This window comes from Lutra lutra, chromosome 9 (genome assembly GCF_902655055.1).
Source record: "Lutra lutra chromosome 9, mLutLut1.2, whole genome shotgun sequence".
NCBI classification, from domain to species: domain Eukaryota; kingdom Metazoa; phylum Chordata; class Mammalia; order Carnivora; family Mustelidae; genus Lutra; species Lutra lutra.
Genome location: NC_062286.1, coordinates 123,017,124 through 123,033,118, shown reverse-complemented (window position 1 = coordinate 123,033,118; position 15,995 = coordinate 123,017,124). Strand labels below are relative to the sequence as shown.

General features: G+C 55.5%; 1 protein-coding gene across 1 annotated transcript in view; it reads left to right on the top strand.

The window, feature by feature from the left end:
* Positions 1 to 15,297, top strand: part of KIAA1755 (KIAA1755 ortholog) — a 39,282-nt gene extending 23,985 nt beyond the window's left edge. Inside the window, exons 7-14 of the mRNA XM_047746513.1 lie at positions 200 to 286; positions 1,568 to 1,684; positions 3,396 to 3,494; positions 4,430 to 4,578; positions 6,590 to 6,728; positions 8,172 to 8,294; positions 8,929 to 9,150; positions 13,103 to 15,297. Of these exons, the coding sequence (XP_047602469.1) occupies positions 200 to 286; positions 1,568 to 1,684; positions 3,396 to 3,494; positions 4,430 to 4,578; positions 6,590 to 6,728; positions 8,172 to 8,294; positions 8,929 to 9,150; positions 13,103 to 13,804 (1,638 nt within the window). The 3' untranslated portion in view covers positions 13,805 to 15,297. The remainder of the gene's footprint in view (positions 1 to 199; positions 287 to 1,567; positions 1,685 to 3,395; positions 3,495 to 4,429; positions 4,579 to 6,589; positions 6,729 to 8,171; positions 8,295 to 8,928; positions 9,151 to 13,102) is intronic.
* Positions 15,298 to 15,995: the final 698 nt, after the last annotated feature.

The window sequence follows — 15,995 nt, the reverse complement described above, 5'->3', positions numbered from 1 at the left end:
TGGATCATCTAGGAAGTTTGTAACACAGCCTGGACCTGCTGTTCTGTTGACTCCCAATGACTCACCCTCCAAACATCCCACCTACACGTCCGCCCACCCCCACCCCCGCCTTGCCCCACCCACCCTGTTTGCCTGAATCTTAGCATGTGGCTCAGTGAAGGTCTAGTCAGAACCCCCCTGAAATGATTCTCTCTGACAGGCTCTGGCCCCAGCCTCCATGGGTGCTGTGCTCTACCTGGGGGACGAGGAGGCTGCTCTCCAGCCGGGGATGCTGCCTGACATCCAGGTGAGTGGGGGAGCTGAACTGAGCTGGGGTGCAGAATTCAGCAGCTAGGGAAGGTTAACAAGTTCAAGGTCAGCCTAGTGGAGGTCAGCAAGTACAAGGCCGGGTGCTACAACTCCAAGCCTCAGCCTCTCCGGCGGGTGCTTCCAAACCATACAGTTCTCCCTCTCTGGCAATGCCAGCAGCTCCTGGCGCATGACGGACCTGCAATGGCATGAAGACTATTTAAAAAGCTTCATCTCCTCGACCCCTCCTTCCCTTTTTTCAGATGGGGAAACTGAGGCCCAAGGCCACGCAGCAGGCTAGAGGCATATTGCGGCCCCGATCTTCCTGCCTTCCCCCTCCCTTGGGTCTCTCACCATCTCCGGTTCGGATCATTTAGGGCTTTGCAGGAAAGAGGCCTGCCATTTTCTTTAATCAGTGCATGTATTACAATCATGGTGTGGGCACCCTGCCCTCTGCCTTGTTTCCGGAAATGATTTTAAAAGTCTCCTTCCTCTTTCTCCTCATCGGTAAAGAGACACACTGTGAACCAGGATGTGCATTTCATGCTTTTATGGACCAGCAAATCCCTTGAGGGACCTTGTCGAAGTGCAGGTTCCAATGAAGGAGTTCTGGATGGGGCGTGGGATTCCGCATCTCTAGGAGCCCCTAGGTGGTGCTGAGGCTGCTGGTCCGTGGACCACTCTTGGAGTATCAAGGAGAACAGACTGGTCCAAAAAAACTGATCCCAAGCTTAGGTATCTGGAGCTGGGCCTGACATAAACATTCATCTTTAGCACCCAGGAGAAGCAGCCACTTCGTCCCTCCTCCATGTCTTAGAGGACATTCAGATTTGGTGAACTTTTTCATCAGCCCCAAGAAGGAGACAGCACCTGGGTGGGTCGTCAGAGGACAGTACAAGGATTCCAAAGAAGTTACAAGAAAAGGGTCAGCATCAATCAATTTGTGTGATGGCCTGGAGAGCTGTGCTGGGAAAGAGCCTGGCTTAGAGGGAGCCAGTGCTGTGATTGATTAGTGATGTCTGCCCTGGGCACAGGCTAAGAGGTGGGGTATATTAAGTGCTTTGATGTGCCATTCCTTAGCCAGGATCTCATTCTTAATGTTGATTTGTCAGACTTTCCAGAGAAGATCCTTGGTCCAGAAAGCAACTCTTAAAGCCAGGGCCAGCCTTCCCTTCGGCGGGTGGAGCAGTGGTGGGATGGGGATCTGGCAGGCCCTTCTCAAACATATGTCCCCACCTGGAATCCTCCAGTCCTCCTGACTGACTTCTTTGATCTGCAGGTAGAGGTGGTGACCTCACTGAAGGCTCTCAGCCACCACGTGGACCCCAGCCAGCTGCCCCCAGCCCTGGAGGGCTCCCTCCCCTACTGCCACAGCGAGTGGGTGCAATTCTTCCAGGTGCCCGCCCTCACAGCCTCTACCCCCCACCCTGTCTCCTCCTCTTCCTCCCTTCACACTCTTGCTTCAGGGATCCAGCGACCCTGTCAGGTTCCAAACCAGACATTCAACAAACGTTTATGATGAGGGTTCAGAGGGTGATGATTAAGAGCTGAGGCTCTGGGCCCAAAGTGCCTGGGTTCCATTCCCCGCTCTGCTGTGTGACCTTGAGTAAGTTACCTACCTTCTCTGAGTCCTTTTCTTTTAGTCCAAAATTGGGAAGGGGGGGTAAAGATAGTCGTTTCCGAGGGGGCTGTTGTGAAGATTAATTGAGTTAATGCGGGCGAAGAGCTTGGAAGAGTGGCTGGTGTGTGCACAGAGCTGTGTCTGTTGTTAACTGATTGTTCTGTGGCCCCGCACAACTCAGAGAGCTCAGGGGCTGGCGGGGGAGGCAGACATGTTCCCTTCTGAGAGAGGAAGATCAGGAAACAGCCCGCACTGGGCTCCTTCCCCTCATGATCTCAGCCTCTCCTCAGCACAACCCCGGAGGGGGCATTTCATGTCCAGTTTAACACACGAGGACACACAGGACGGTGTGTGTGTGTGTGTGGTGGTGGGGAGGGACTAGCACAACAGCACACAGAAGATTCCAGGCTTAAATCGCATGGAAACCAGTGCCCATAAATGTCATCTTCGACTTTCCCTACTGCTCATCCTCGGCACTGTTCACATTTGGGACTGGATAATTCCCTTTTGGGGGGAGCTCTCTTGTGCATTGTGGCATGATTTGTACTGTTCCTGGCCACTACCCACTCTGACAGGAGCACCTCGCAAACTACGACAACCGAAAACATCTCTAGACATTGTCTGATGTCCCCTGGGGGACGAAATCACCCCCCGGTGAGAACCGCTGGTCCCCACTGACCGTCGCGTGTGGTGGTTTGTTTACTTGTTTGGGGCCTGGGTTCTCGCCTGTTGAACCTGTGCCCATTTTTGAAAAGGCAGAGTGGGTTCAAAATTCAAAAATGCTGCTGAAGGATGTATATATTGAACGATCTCCTTTCCTATTCATCCCACCGGCCTTCAATTCCCCTCTGATGAATCCAGTGGTCTTTGAACTCTATTTTCATGAAATCTAGCCCATAGACCCAGAATATAAAACTAATGATGATGATGGCTAAGACACTAAATGCCTCGCCCACATGAACCCGTTTCATCCTCCTGCAAGCCTATAAGGTAGGGATGACTGCGATCCCATTTTATAGAGGAGGAAGTAGAGGCACAGAGAGGTTAGGCAACTTGCCCAAGGTCTCACAGCCTGTCAGTGGTGGAGCTGGGCTGAAGGGGGACCCAGCAGAGGATGTCCCCTATCTCCGCCCTCCCACATCTGCTCCTGCCCCTTCCCCCAGAGGATACCTTGGGTCTTCTTTCCTCTCCCTCTCTCCTTCCCAGCCCCAGTGATTCTCAAAGTATGGTCCCTGGACCAGCGGTATCAGCACCACCTGGGAACTTACTAGGGACGTACCTTCTCAGGCCCCACCCAAAAGAATTCAATAAAGAACTCAGGAGTGGGGCTCAGCAGTCTGGATTTTGACCATCCCTCCAGGTGATTCTGATGCAGCTCAAGTTTGAGAACCATTGCTTGATGCCCGCCCTGGTTCCCCCTGGCATGGGCAGACGCCCTCCTCGGGGGCCCAGGCTGACACCCCGGCTCTGGTCTTCCATCATGCAGAAGTTGGACCCTTTCCTTGCTGACCTCCGCCGGGCCGCCTCCTTGCTAAAGGCTTCCATCAACCAGATTGAGAAGAGCGAGCCTCCTGGAGGGGTGCAGGTGAGCCAGGTTCATGGGGTGGGGAAGCCCCTCTGTACCCCAGATTCCGTGGACCAAGGGGCTCAGTGAAGGGGACAGTGTGCTGGACATAACCATCCCCCTTTTTTATTCATTCATTGGATTAATATTTATAGGTCTCGCTGTGTGTCACGCCGTGGGGACCCCAGCCTGGGGCAAAACGACTAGTCCCTGCCTTTGGAAGGTGTCGTGGGTGCAGTGCTAGAGGCAGTCCTTTAAAAAGCAAACAAAGAAATGGATATGTAGCTACTAAGTGTGCCAAATGCCAAGAAAGATCGAGAACCATAGGGAAAGAGGGGGGACCTCCGTAAAGAGATGGTATTTAAGCAGACTCCTGAGAATGACAAGGGGCTGTCGATGGGAACAGGAGGGGGACTGTGCCAGGTGGAGGGCAAATATGTGCCAAGGTGCTGAGGGGGGATTGTTCTGGTATGTTCTAGAAGAGCATGGAGGCCAATGTAGAGCAGAGCGGTGGGAGCAGGGTAGGAGAGGAAGAGAACAACAGGAGGATCTTTTAACCCCACAGAGGCTGGATCAAGGAGTTGGACTGGGCTGGGACCCTAAGCTGCCAGAGAAGCCTTGGGAGAGTTCTGAGCAGCAGGATGAACGCCTTGGCCCTCTGAGATCCTTCCAGCTGCCATATGGAGAACAGAGGGAGCCAGCGAGCCACAGAGAGACCAGTGAAGAGGCTGGGCTGAGTGTCCCACAGAGATGAGGCGCTTGAACCAGTGAGGTTGCCATGGTGATGAGAGGAAGCATGGCTGGAGGAGATGTTTTAGAGATAGAAAGGATAGACTTTCTGCAGGACCTTGAATACGAAACTGGGGGACTCAGGCACGATCTGGGTGTGGGGAGCCCTGGAAGGCTGTAGAGTGAGAGTGGGGATTGATCCTCAGGCCACCTCCTTACACTGACAGGAGGCCTCCAGGTGTCTGAGCAAGTCCAAGGAGCTGATGGAGGCCGTGCTGAGGGACCCAGGCCTGCTGGGCCTCCAGCGGGAAGGGGGAGCCACTCTGGCCAAGCTGCAGCAGGAAGCTGGTAGGCTGGATTCCAACCCCGATGTCAGGTATGAATGGCCAGGGTTTTCCTCACCCACCTTTGTTCCCTGGCCCTGGAGGCCTGGAGCTGGGGACCCACCAAGCGGGCCCTAAGGACATCTAGGATGGGGGCATTTGCAGGGCTCATATCCTGGGCTGAGGCTTTGGTAAGGTCCCCGTCCCTTCTCTGCTGCCCCTCCTTCAGCCCTGGCCCTCCTCAGCCCAGGTAGGTGTCCAAGGACAGCCCCTGCTCATTTCTGGTCAACCTCGAGCACTTTCTCTGACTTTCTAAGACACTAGGCTGCGTCCCTTCAAGGGTCTATCTTGTTTATTCCCCAGAAGAACCTCGTGAGGGCCATACCATCCTCATTTGGCCGATGGGAGGCTGAGGCTCAGGGAAATGCTCTAACGGCACCGCCCGCCTTCCCTGGTGGGCTCCTCAGCCCCGCTCAGGTAACCTTAGGCGGCATCAGTGGTCTCAGAGCCACAGAACAACAGACACATATTTCTGGAAAGTACTGGTTTGCTTACATTTCAGGGTGGGGGGTGCAAGTCAGTAATTAAATCCATCAGTAATTGGAGCTATTTTATCTCCATTAGAACAAACACAATTACAAAGTTTACACAAGCTTCCAAGAATCATTAGTTTATTTAACCAACACCTGAATAGTACTTAGTACGAGCACAGCCCTGTCCTAAGGGCTTTGCAAATATTAACTTGTTTAATTTCCACTAGGAGGAATCTAGCATTACCCTCCTTTTACAAAGGAGGGGCCTGAGGCCCAGAAGGAGGTTGAGTGACTTTCCCAGGATCACACAGCTGACCTGTACCGGGGTCCGGACTTCAACCCAGGCAGCCTGAACCCGTCACCTTGAGCTGCAGCCACAGAGATTCACGCTGATGTGGGGCCTGGTGCTGGGCTGGAGCCATCTCCCTGCCCCTCACACGGCCTGGTGGGGCTGGCACTATCCTTCCCAGAGTGACCCCACCTCGCTGGCTGGTTCCCTGGCTCCTCTGTCCTCCGTGGGCCTCTCCAGACTGTTGATCCCCAGAAGTTCCACCAGGGGGCGCTGGGGTCCCACATGAGCCGCTGAGCCTACTTGTTCTGTGGGGAGGACCCTGCAGCTCCGTCCGCCCTCACGCCCGCCCCTTCCTCTCTCTGTCCCTCCAGGCAGGCTGGTATTTTCCAGCCTGAGCACCACAGACCCTGGGCCTTCAGCCCTTCCTGGAAGGGCAGCGATCTGTGGGAAGCTGCCGTCCGTTGAGGAGGCCCAGAGCAAGGATAGCAGGCTTTCCTTCCAAAGCATTTTTTCCTTTTTCCTTCTCAAGTTAAGACCCCATAGGGCAGAAGAGGGTGGGGTAGGATTTGAGGGGTGTTCCTCCCCTCACGGCAGTGTTACCACGCCTCACTCCCGTCTGCGTCCCTTCACTTATGTCTTTCTGGCTTTGACAATATTTAAAAAGCTGCACACCAGGTTTCAATACAGAATGCCATGCATGAGAGTCTGTTCCTCTCTCTGGACCTCAGTTTTCCCATCTGTAAAATGGAGGCTGGGCTACAAGGGTGTGTTACACCCACTCACCATCTTTACAATAGAAGTAATAAGCGCTAACCCACACTGTGTGCTGGGCACTGTGTTAAGAGGTTTGAGTGTGTGAGGCCTGTTTCTCAGCCTTTGCTGCCCCCGGAACTGTCCAAGAAGCTTTAGAAAGCACTGATGTCCACGCCGCGCTCAGCGTCTGATTCCGGGGCTTGGGGTGGGTGTGAAGATTTGAACCCAGATCTGTCCAGCTCACTTCATACCCTCCCGGGGAAGGGGAGGGGGTCATTTGCTTTCGTGCTGTGTCCTCTGGTCTTCCCAGTCCCTTGGAAGGCCAAGTCTGAGGTCCAGAGAGGTATAGGGACCTGTCAAAGGTCACACAGCAACTCAGCAGCTGGAATCCCCAGGCCAGAACCATGGAATTGGTGGGAGGCTGCAGGGGGAGTACTGGTGGGGAGAAACATCTGGGGCCCTCTTTCCCCCTCTTCCACCTCCCAGGAGCCATCTGGCTGAAGCTGTCGCCTTGTACGGCCTCGTGGATGAGCGGCTGCATGTCCTCGTCAGTGCATCTAACCATCTCCTGGGGAGGCTGGAGCTCCGGATCCGCCTGGGCCGTCTGGAAGCTGCCATCCTCCAGGTGAAAGGGGAGGCTGGCTTCCCTGCAGAGAAAACCCTGCCCCAGGTCCTGCCCCAGCAGACACTCTGCTCTGGCGTAAGGACACAAGGCTGGCCATTCTTACAATGCCAGGCGGGCCTCCAGTGACAAGGCCGTGACATGGCATTCTCTAGGTGCCGGACGTGTGAAGACATAACCCCCCCCCCCCCCAAAGCCCTACCCCTCCAAGCCCTGGGCCAGAGCCTCTGCACCTACCAGGATTTTCCTTGCCAGTGATGTGGGAGGATGGCGGGATTCCTCCCACGCATCGATGAGGATGCGGAGGCTGGGAGACATGACATCACCCGCCTGTGGTCACACACCTGGGGATCCCGGATCCTGCCCCTGGCATTGCTGCTCTGACTGCCGGGGTCTCGAGCCAGTGCACCCCTCCAGGCTGGAGCTGTGGAGCATGCAGACAGCGTGGGCGCTAATCCTGGCTCCAGCCACGGATTATGACCTTAGGCAGGTTATTGCACTGTTCTCTGCCTCAGTTTCCCCATCCGTTCAGTGGGGAATAATGTAAGTGCCTGCTGTGCTGGGCTTTTTGAGGATAAAATGAATGAACACATACTCTTGAAGGCATCCCAGAATCAGAAGGGGACTTTTGCCCATGGGTTGGAGAGCCGCTGTCCCTTGCTGATTCCTCATGTCTGCCCCATTTTGCCCCTGAATAAGTTGAGGCCCAGAAAGGGGAATTGACTTGCCCAGTCGATACACTGAGTGCATAGCACCTTACTTCATAGCACCCATGCACCTTACTCTACAGAAGGCAGCTTTTCCTCTGGCACTGTTTGTATACCCCTGGGGGTGGGGAGCTCACTACTCTCAAGGCTGCCTCTTTTATGATTGGTGCCAGCAAGTGGTTAGACTAAGCGAAATTTGCTACCCTGTGACTTGGTTCAAGCAAATGTGCATGATGCTGGCCAGGCCAGATGCCCTCTGGGGTCCCCTTCGGGGAGTACTCTCCCCTTCAGGTATTTGTTTTGATTTAATTTAATTTAATGTAATTAATTTAATTTAATTTATTTGAGCAAGAGAGAGAGTTAGCAAAAGAGAAGGAGCAGGGGGACAGGCAGAGGAAGAAGGAGAAGCAGACTTTCCGCCTAACAGGGTGCCCAAGGCATGGCTCGATCCTGGGACTATGTGATCATGACCTGAGCCAGGGGTAAACACTTAACTGACTGAGCCACCCAGGCACTCTTTCCCTTCAGGTAGCTGAAGAACGTGACAATGCACCCAACCTCCCCAAGCTATCGCTCCTGCCCAGACCTGGGAAGGTGTCAGTCTAGGCCAGTGGGCACGGGTCCAGCCACTGAATAACTGAGGACGAGAAGATCCCCATCTCCAAGGGAGTTGGGGAACCGGCTAAGAGACATCCCCCAGGTCCCCCTACCATGTCCAAACTTCCCTCCCCTGCCCTAGGTCAGCAACTGGATGGAGCAGGAGGGGAGCCGGTGCCTGCAAGCGCTGACCCCCAAAGACAGAAGCTTGGAGACTGTGGAGAAGGTGCACGTGGAGTTTGAGGACTTCTTTCTCCAGGCTGCCGTGCGTTCCTAAGACTGGGAGCAGGACCAGGGCACATGGAGAGGGCAGTGGAGGAGGAGGGCATGGCTGGGGCAAAGGTGTGGAGGTTGGAGAGCACAATGAAACTTCCAGAGATAGGAAGAAGACCCGCTGAGATCACGAAGGGTTCAGCTTAGATGCTATCTCCTCCAGGAAGCCTTCCAGGATCACCACTAGACCAAAAAAACCTCTCTCAGAATTCCTGGAAGATTTCATTAAATGCAGAGTCCAGGGTCCCACCCGAGATCTCTTCAGTCAGGCTCAGAGGTCGGAGCAAGGAATTTGTATCCTTGATGTACTGGACCCTAGTTCAGCCCCTTTTAGTTCTCAGGGAGTTCCTTGGCCAGCAGGGACTGGGAACATGTGGGGACATGCAGCAAGAGCCCCAAACCCAGACCCTGGGTCAGGGAAGTTTTCCAGAAGGAGATGACTCTAAGCAGAGTCCCAGTGAGGCAAGTGGGCTGCTGAGGCAGAGGCCTGGCCCCGTTTTACAGATGAGGCAACAGAGGTCTGGCAAGTGTCACCACCCAGCGGCCGGACAGTGGAGGTTCCGGACCTCCGGAGGAGGCCTTGGCTAGGATGGGAGCTGAGTGGACCTCCTCCTCTCCCCGCTCAGGCCCAGTACCGCCGTGGCCTGGAGCTGTCCAAGCAGGCGGCTGAGCTGGGAGCCGTGGCCAGAGGAAGCAGCGCAGCGGGAGGAGCAGAGTTCCCGGAGCTGGCAGCCTTCGCTTCCACCCAGCGGGCCTTCCAGGCGAAGCTGACCCACTTCTACATGGCGGCTGAGCGGCAGCGCACGGACCTGGAGACGCTGCTCCACCTGCACCTCTTCTGCAAGAAGGTGAGCCTTGTGGCCGCCTGCACGGACCCCTCCCCGCCCTCTGCAGCCGTGAGCTGGGGTGGGGACAGCAAGCAGCCCTTGTGCAGCCGGGGGCTCTTCGCGTGACTCCTTCTGTAACCCTGTAGGGTGGGAGGAGAGCATGACCTGCATTTTCTAGAAGAGAAGCCAGGTGGGAGAGGACAGGTTATCCCCCTAAATCAGTCCTGGCTGATCTCTGACCCCAGCTTGTCACACTACACCCAGCAGCCTCCCAGCGACCCGAACGTCAGCTCTCGGAGGACACTCAGAAATCACCTGCTTCTTCAACATTGGGATTAGGGGAAGGGTGCCAGGTGTTTTCCAGAATCCAATCAAAGCCATAGACTTTGTCTCCACGGGTAGCTCACTAGGACGACTGCAGGTAGTCAGACCGGGTCAAGAACGTTGATCTTGCCCCACCTGCCTGTTGCAGAGCTGGGAAAACAGGATCAGAGAAGGGCTGTCATTTAGCCAATGTCACACAGCAAGCTCATGGCACCATTCTAGTGCCTTTCCCATGCCTCACCTTGCCCTGCACAGATGGTGGGAGCTGGGGAAGGGGAGGCGGTTGCAAGAGGTAGGCCCGAAAGGCTTCTCTGAGCACCCTCAGAACAGAGGTCTCAGTCCTTGCCAAGAACCCAGACTTCAGCTAGGAGTGGGGAGGAGAGGGTAGGGCTCCTCTGGGGGATGGGAGTGTGGCAGTGCTGGGGTAGCAGGCAAGAAGAACTCCTTTGCTTTGCGACCATCATCTCTTCGTAATCCAGTGCAGCAAGGTTGAGTGGTCCCATTCTACAGATGAGCAAACTGAGGCCCCAAGAGGGAAAGGGCTTTGTGTAAGGCCACACAGCTGCGGAAAAGAAGATTTGGAATTTAAACACAGATGGATTCATGATGCTCTCTGTTCTTCTCCAAAGATGCGAGGGCAGGTGGTAATAGATTCCCCTGTTCCATCAGGTGTGATGATGATGATGATGGTGTTATGATTATTATGAGATGAGCCCACATTAGTGACTGTGGACTCCATGCCAGACACTCCAACAAGTGCTTCACAAACCTTGCTTGACTTGATCTCATCATCTCTATTTGTTCTTTTTTAATTTAATTTTTTTAAAGTAGGTTCTATGCTTAACGTGGGGTTCGAACTCATACCCTGAGATCAGGTCCCATGGTCTACTGACTGAGCCAGCTAGGTGCCCCTAATCTCACCATATCTTTATGAGGGAGGGGTGCCAACATTGTTTCTGCGGATGCATAAACGGAGGCCCAAAGACGGAAGTGTCTCACTCATCTTTCCCCAGTGGGCCAGTAACCAAGCAGGATTTGACTTAAGACCCCCACCCCCACCTCTCCCAAATCCATTTAGTCAAATCTCTCATTTTCCTGGTGGAGAACTAGGCTTAGGGGGACAAAGGAACAGCCCGGGCTACCCCAGATGGGCCAAGAACCCACAGTTCTGGCCCAGGCCCAGTGCCCTCAGACTCACCCCCTCACACAGAGTGTAGGAAGGGCCAGACGTCAGGCTGGCCCAGCACACAGGAGACAGAAAACACAGGATGCTTTGGAGGGCAGCAAGAGGGACTCTGGTCAAGTCTAGCCTGGGGCAAAGGGAGGACAGGCCACTCTCTGTCTCTGTGGGGCCGCTGGCAAAGGATGTGGCCAGTGGCACCAAAGCGACCTCCTCCCAGCTGACAGGAGAGAGCCAAGCAGTGGCTGCATCTGAGGCTCAGAGTCAGGGACAGCTTCTGCCCGCACAGGCCGTGTGACCTCAGTGAGGTCTCTACTACTCTGGGTCTCAGCTCCTTGTCAGGAATAACGATCATAACAGTGATCGTAACCAATGCTCCTGTAGTTCCTGTTACGTGGCGGCCCTGTTCATCATTCACGTGTCGTCTTATTGTCACAGCCACCCTCAGAGGCAGGTGCTATGATTATGCCCATTTTAGAAACACAGAGAAGTCAAACAACTCCTCCAGGGTCACACTGGGGGAAGTGGCAGAGCTGAGATTCCAACCCAGGTCCCCCCCGACCCTGGCTCTGGGGCCAGCCTCGCTGGGTAGTGAGAGGAGGAAATGAAATGTAAGTAACCCTCCCCTCCCCCGCCCCCGGGGCTGTATTCTAATTTGGTGTTATTATTATCGACACCAATACGATCATCATTAGCAGTAGGAGCGGTGGTAATGCCTCATGGGTTGAGGGCATCTGGCAGCTTCTCTCCCTTGCTTACTAATTTCAGCCCAAATCAGCCCTGTAGAGCAGACTCACAACGACTCTGTGCCTTCTCACTCGCTCTTCCTCGAGACCTGCTGGTTTCTTGTCTTCAGCGCTCAGCTCACAAGCTCACATGTCCCCTGCCTCCTGCCTTGCTGTCTGCCCCCCTCCCCCGCCCATCTCTCTGGTCACCCTGTTTGTCTCACTTCAAGGTGCTCACTGTGATCTGGAATGATCCTATGGCTTCATCACCCCCCGGGGAGGTGAGCCCCAGGACTGTGCCCTCATCCTTCCCAGGTTCCTGGGGCGGGGCAGGCCCCCATAGGGGTCAAGTGGCCAGAGGGAGAGTGAGGAGTGAGGCGGAGGAAGGAAGACTGGGGGGCAGGGGGGCATGTGGGAAGATAGAGCTCCCCCTGTACCCCCAGGCCTGGAAATCCTACAGGAGGTGGGAGCCTGACTTGTAATCCCACCATGGCCATCTCGCTGTTTGACCTGGGCAGGCCTATGCTCCTCTCTGGGCCTGAATCCTAATCCACACACCCAAAGGGTTGGTAAGATGATGGCTAAGGTGCTGCACATCCCTGCCCGGCTCAGCCTGGAAGATGGAGGCCCAGCCAGGCGGACAGACAGACGAAGACAGCCCTGGGCTGGGCTCAGCCCCAGGCTGAGAGCAGGCAGCTTTGGCACTAAATAATAATAAAACAATTGTGCCGCTAACAGAGAGTTATGGAGCCCTTTCACAGCCATGAGCTCCGTGTGCTGCCGCGAATATGAAGCCATTTATCTAAAGACAAGTTCCCTTAATCCGCGGAAAGATGGTTTCCTTGGAGAAAACGGTTCCCCAATCCCCACAGCTAACAGCTCGCTGTCGGCTTCTAAATTAATGGAGAGAAAGATTATGTTTTTCACGAGCTGCTGGGAACATGTTGGCTCCTTTGCAGCCTGCAGACATTTTGTGGGTGAAGTAGGGACAGCAGAATCCCAAAATGAGGCAGAGGCCCAGCTGAGTGGACACCCCCTCCCACCCCGGGCCTGGGTCGGCTGGTGGTCTCGCTGGTGAGTGTGTGGGCACTGCCCTCGCTGGACCAGTTTCCCTCATGCAAGGACGGGCTTGAGAGATAAATCTGTGGAAAGCTGGACGCATCTGAGTTCAAGTCCCAGCTCCCTCCTGATTTGCCGCGTGACCTGGGGCAAGTGATTTCATGTGTCTGAGCCTTGGTTTCCCCCTCTATAAAATGGGCTGCTGGTACTATTCAGTGCAATCATACATGAGCTACACAGAGATTGGCAAATAGTCGGTGCTCAATAAATACCCATGAGATGCCTCCCTCTGTGCCACTCAGAACGGGTGAAGACAGTGTTTCCACAATCCGAGAACCCGAATGATCTGCTAGTACCACCTCCCCTTCTTGAGAAGGAAAGGCAGAGCCTCAGCAAGGGGTGAGCCTTTGTGGGCCCCCAGTGGGGAGGAGACCATGCCTGAGGCTCCAAAGGGGGCTGAGGACCGTTTGCTGACGGCAGGTGTGTTTACCTCAGGGAAGAGAGGGGACCCGTTGTCTTCGCTGGCAGCAGAGACACTCAGGGCCACGCGCAGGAGGCCAAGACATTGACCGGGCACTTCTTATGACCAACCCAGCCGTACTTCCTCTCTGCTTGGAGATGGGCCTCCCTGTCCTCATGTCCTGCTCCTAGACTGAACCCCACCTCCCTCTCTTGTCGCCCCCAGATGACCTGCTTTCACACAGACTGCCAGGACCTGATGAGGCAGCTCAGGCTGGGCAAGGCCCAGAGGGCCAGCCCTGGAGATCGGCGCCGCCTCGATCGCTACCGGCAGCGCCTGGCCTCGGAGTTCCCCGCAGAGAAGCTCACGGCCATGGGGCTGCAGGTAGCTTCCCTGAGCCAGGAGGACCTGGGCCAGGACCTGTGGGAGGAGGCCCGGGTGAGGCACGAGGAGATCCAGACACTTCTGAAGAAGGCCCTGGCCCACTGCCCATGCCCAGAGGGGCCCAAGGCCCGCTCAGCACCCCCAGAACTCAGAAGGGCTGCTGCCGAAGGCCAGGCTCCGAATGGAGACGTCGCTTCCAGAGGAAGGTGGGGCCTGCCCACCTCGGACTCACCAGGCCTGGACCGTTTACCACATCCCTGCTGGCCTCGGGCCCCCAGAGAGGGACAGAACAGAAATGTGCAGGCGGGCTTTCTGCCCCAGGAAGCTGGTCGGGCCATAGAGGTTGAAGAAGGCAAAGGCCCCCAGGAGCCCTTTCGGTTTCCAGCCCCTGAGCCCTTCTTTGACCCCCTCTTCTCCCGGCAGCGACTCCTCAGGCAGAGTGAGACCCCCCACCCTACTGGGGGCAGCTTCTCCTCGGAGGGGACAGACTCACAGACGTCTCTGGAGGACTCACCCCAGACGAGTCCCCCTGCCTCCCTCTAGCTAGGACCTCCACCAATGGCACCGGGCCCCGAGGGTGGCTGGGGAGGGGCCCAGCGATCGGAGGGAGCTGTGGAGCCCTGGCTGGGGCTCGTGAGCACTCACTGTGTGTTTGGCCCACGCTGGGAGAGGGCAAGAAGCTGAACCTGTTCCCTGCCCCAGAAACTTCTAGGAAGACGTGACTCACCATCAGAATAGTGAGAATGGAGGGTAAGGCAGGACACGGTGGAGCCCAGGACAGACTCGACAACCCCCGGGGCCTGTGGTGGAGAGAGCTGTTGGCATAGACCCTTCCAGAGGTCTTAGTCTTGGGCGAGCCAGACACCCACCGGGAGTGCAGGGGTGCTATAAGCTTCCCCTGGGGGCCCACGGGACACAGTTGCCAGAAGTGGGGGGATTCGGGCGTGGCTTCTGATCCGGGACGGGGATCCCGGTGCCTGTTTATTTGGCTGTGATTTCAGGAACCAGTGGTGGAGGAGAAGGGAGGTGAGTGTGGGAGGGGAATAAAGGGTGTGTTGTCGAGTGAATCAGTGGGGCTGACTGTTTATTCTCTGGGCCGGCTTGGGGCAAAGTGAATCCCAGAAGAAAGGATTCTTCTGGGATTCACTTTGAGAAAGCGAGGAAAGCTCTCTCTCGCTCGCTCTCGCTCTCTCTCTTGCTCACTCTCGCTCTCCCTCTCGCTCCCAAGGGCTCCTCCACCGACAAGGCTGTCCTCTCACCCTCCAGGAACCCCATGGGGTCTTGTCCTCTCCCTGGGTGCTCCAGAGAAAACCCTCTCCCCCTCTGATGTTCTGTCTTCTCCTCTCCCCCCCACCCACTCAGACTCTATGAATTCCACTTCCCCCATCCCAGATCCTCCCCCGCCCCGCCCCGCTTTAGGCACCGCTTCTGGTGCCCAGTGTCTTAGCGTCGTGCTGGTGGTTGGGGTGGGTGAGAGTGGGGAGACCACATCTCCATCCAGCAGGGGGACAGGCCCCTCTGATCTCATGGTGAAGCGGGAGAGTGAAGTTCTTGTCCCACGGAGTTGAAGATTGAATCTCGGGGACAAAGGAGAATGAGTAATGTGGTGGAATTTTACTAAACAACACAGACAAAAGAATCTCGGGAGTGAGAGGTGTCCTGACAGGGACACTCTTTTATTTGGGACTGCTCAGGGGGCCTGTGGCCTTATCATTCTTGTGCTGTCTTGGTTTGAGTAAGGACTGGTGATAACATCTTGAATAGCTTACTTCTTCTTTGGGGTCAAGTTATTCTTTGCTGGTCACAATGTGACTGTCATAAAAAGATTCCCCACCTCTGACGCCCAGGGCAGGGTAGTCTGCTTTGTTCCCTTATTTCTGGTTTTGTTAGGCCTCAGCATTTCTGGGATTTCTGTGAGCCTAATCATGTAGCTCCTTACCTATTTCTCTCTACCTACCCCTGCCTGTCCCTTCTCGAGTATCTAAAGATTCTATTTATTTATTTGATACACAGAGAGAGAGAGAGGTCACAAGTAGGCAGAGAGGAAGGCAGAGAGAGAGAGAGGGAAACAGGCTCCCTGCTGAACAGAGAGCCCGGTGCGGGGCTCGATCCCATGACCCTGAGATCATGACCTGAGCCGAAAGCAGGGGCTTAACCCACTGAGCCACCCAGGCACCCCTCTTCTTGAGTATCTAGAAGACCGCCAGGCTTTCACATCACCCCAAGTAAACCTGGCTAGCGCCTCCGCTGAAGGTCATTATGCTGGGAAAGGGTGAACCCCCCATCTCCATCTAGAATGCATTAACAAGGTGGCCTCTGGGGGCCTGGGCCTGGAATTTTCCTGACTCTGGGCAGAGGGTGGGTACTCAGCTCAGCTCTGGAAAGAGAGGGAGGTGGGACTGGAGCATGCCTAGGGGGATGAGGCGAGCTCAGCAAAGAAAGTAACACAAACCTCAATGCCCAAGATGGCTTCAGCAATCTTCTAGGACTCCAGATTTTTTTCACATGCAGTCTGTGGCCTGTCTGCCTCAGAGCCTTGAGCAGAGCTGATCAAAGGCAGCTTCCTAGGGAGTCCCACCCAGATAATTAAAATCAGGGCCTTGGAGCCAAGGCAGGGCTAGAATCTGCCTTTGTAATCAAGAGCTCAGGTGTTTCTCCTATGACAAGGCGAGGTGGGGTATGGTGGGGCAACGCTTGGAGCTGGGGTCCGAGCTGGACTGGCCCCCCAGCCCAG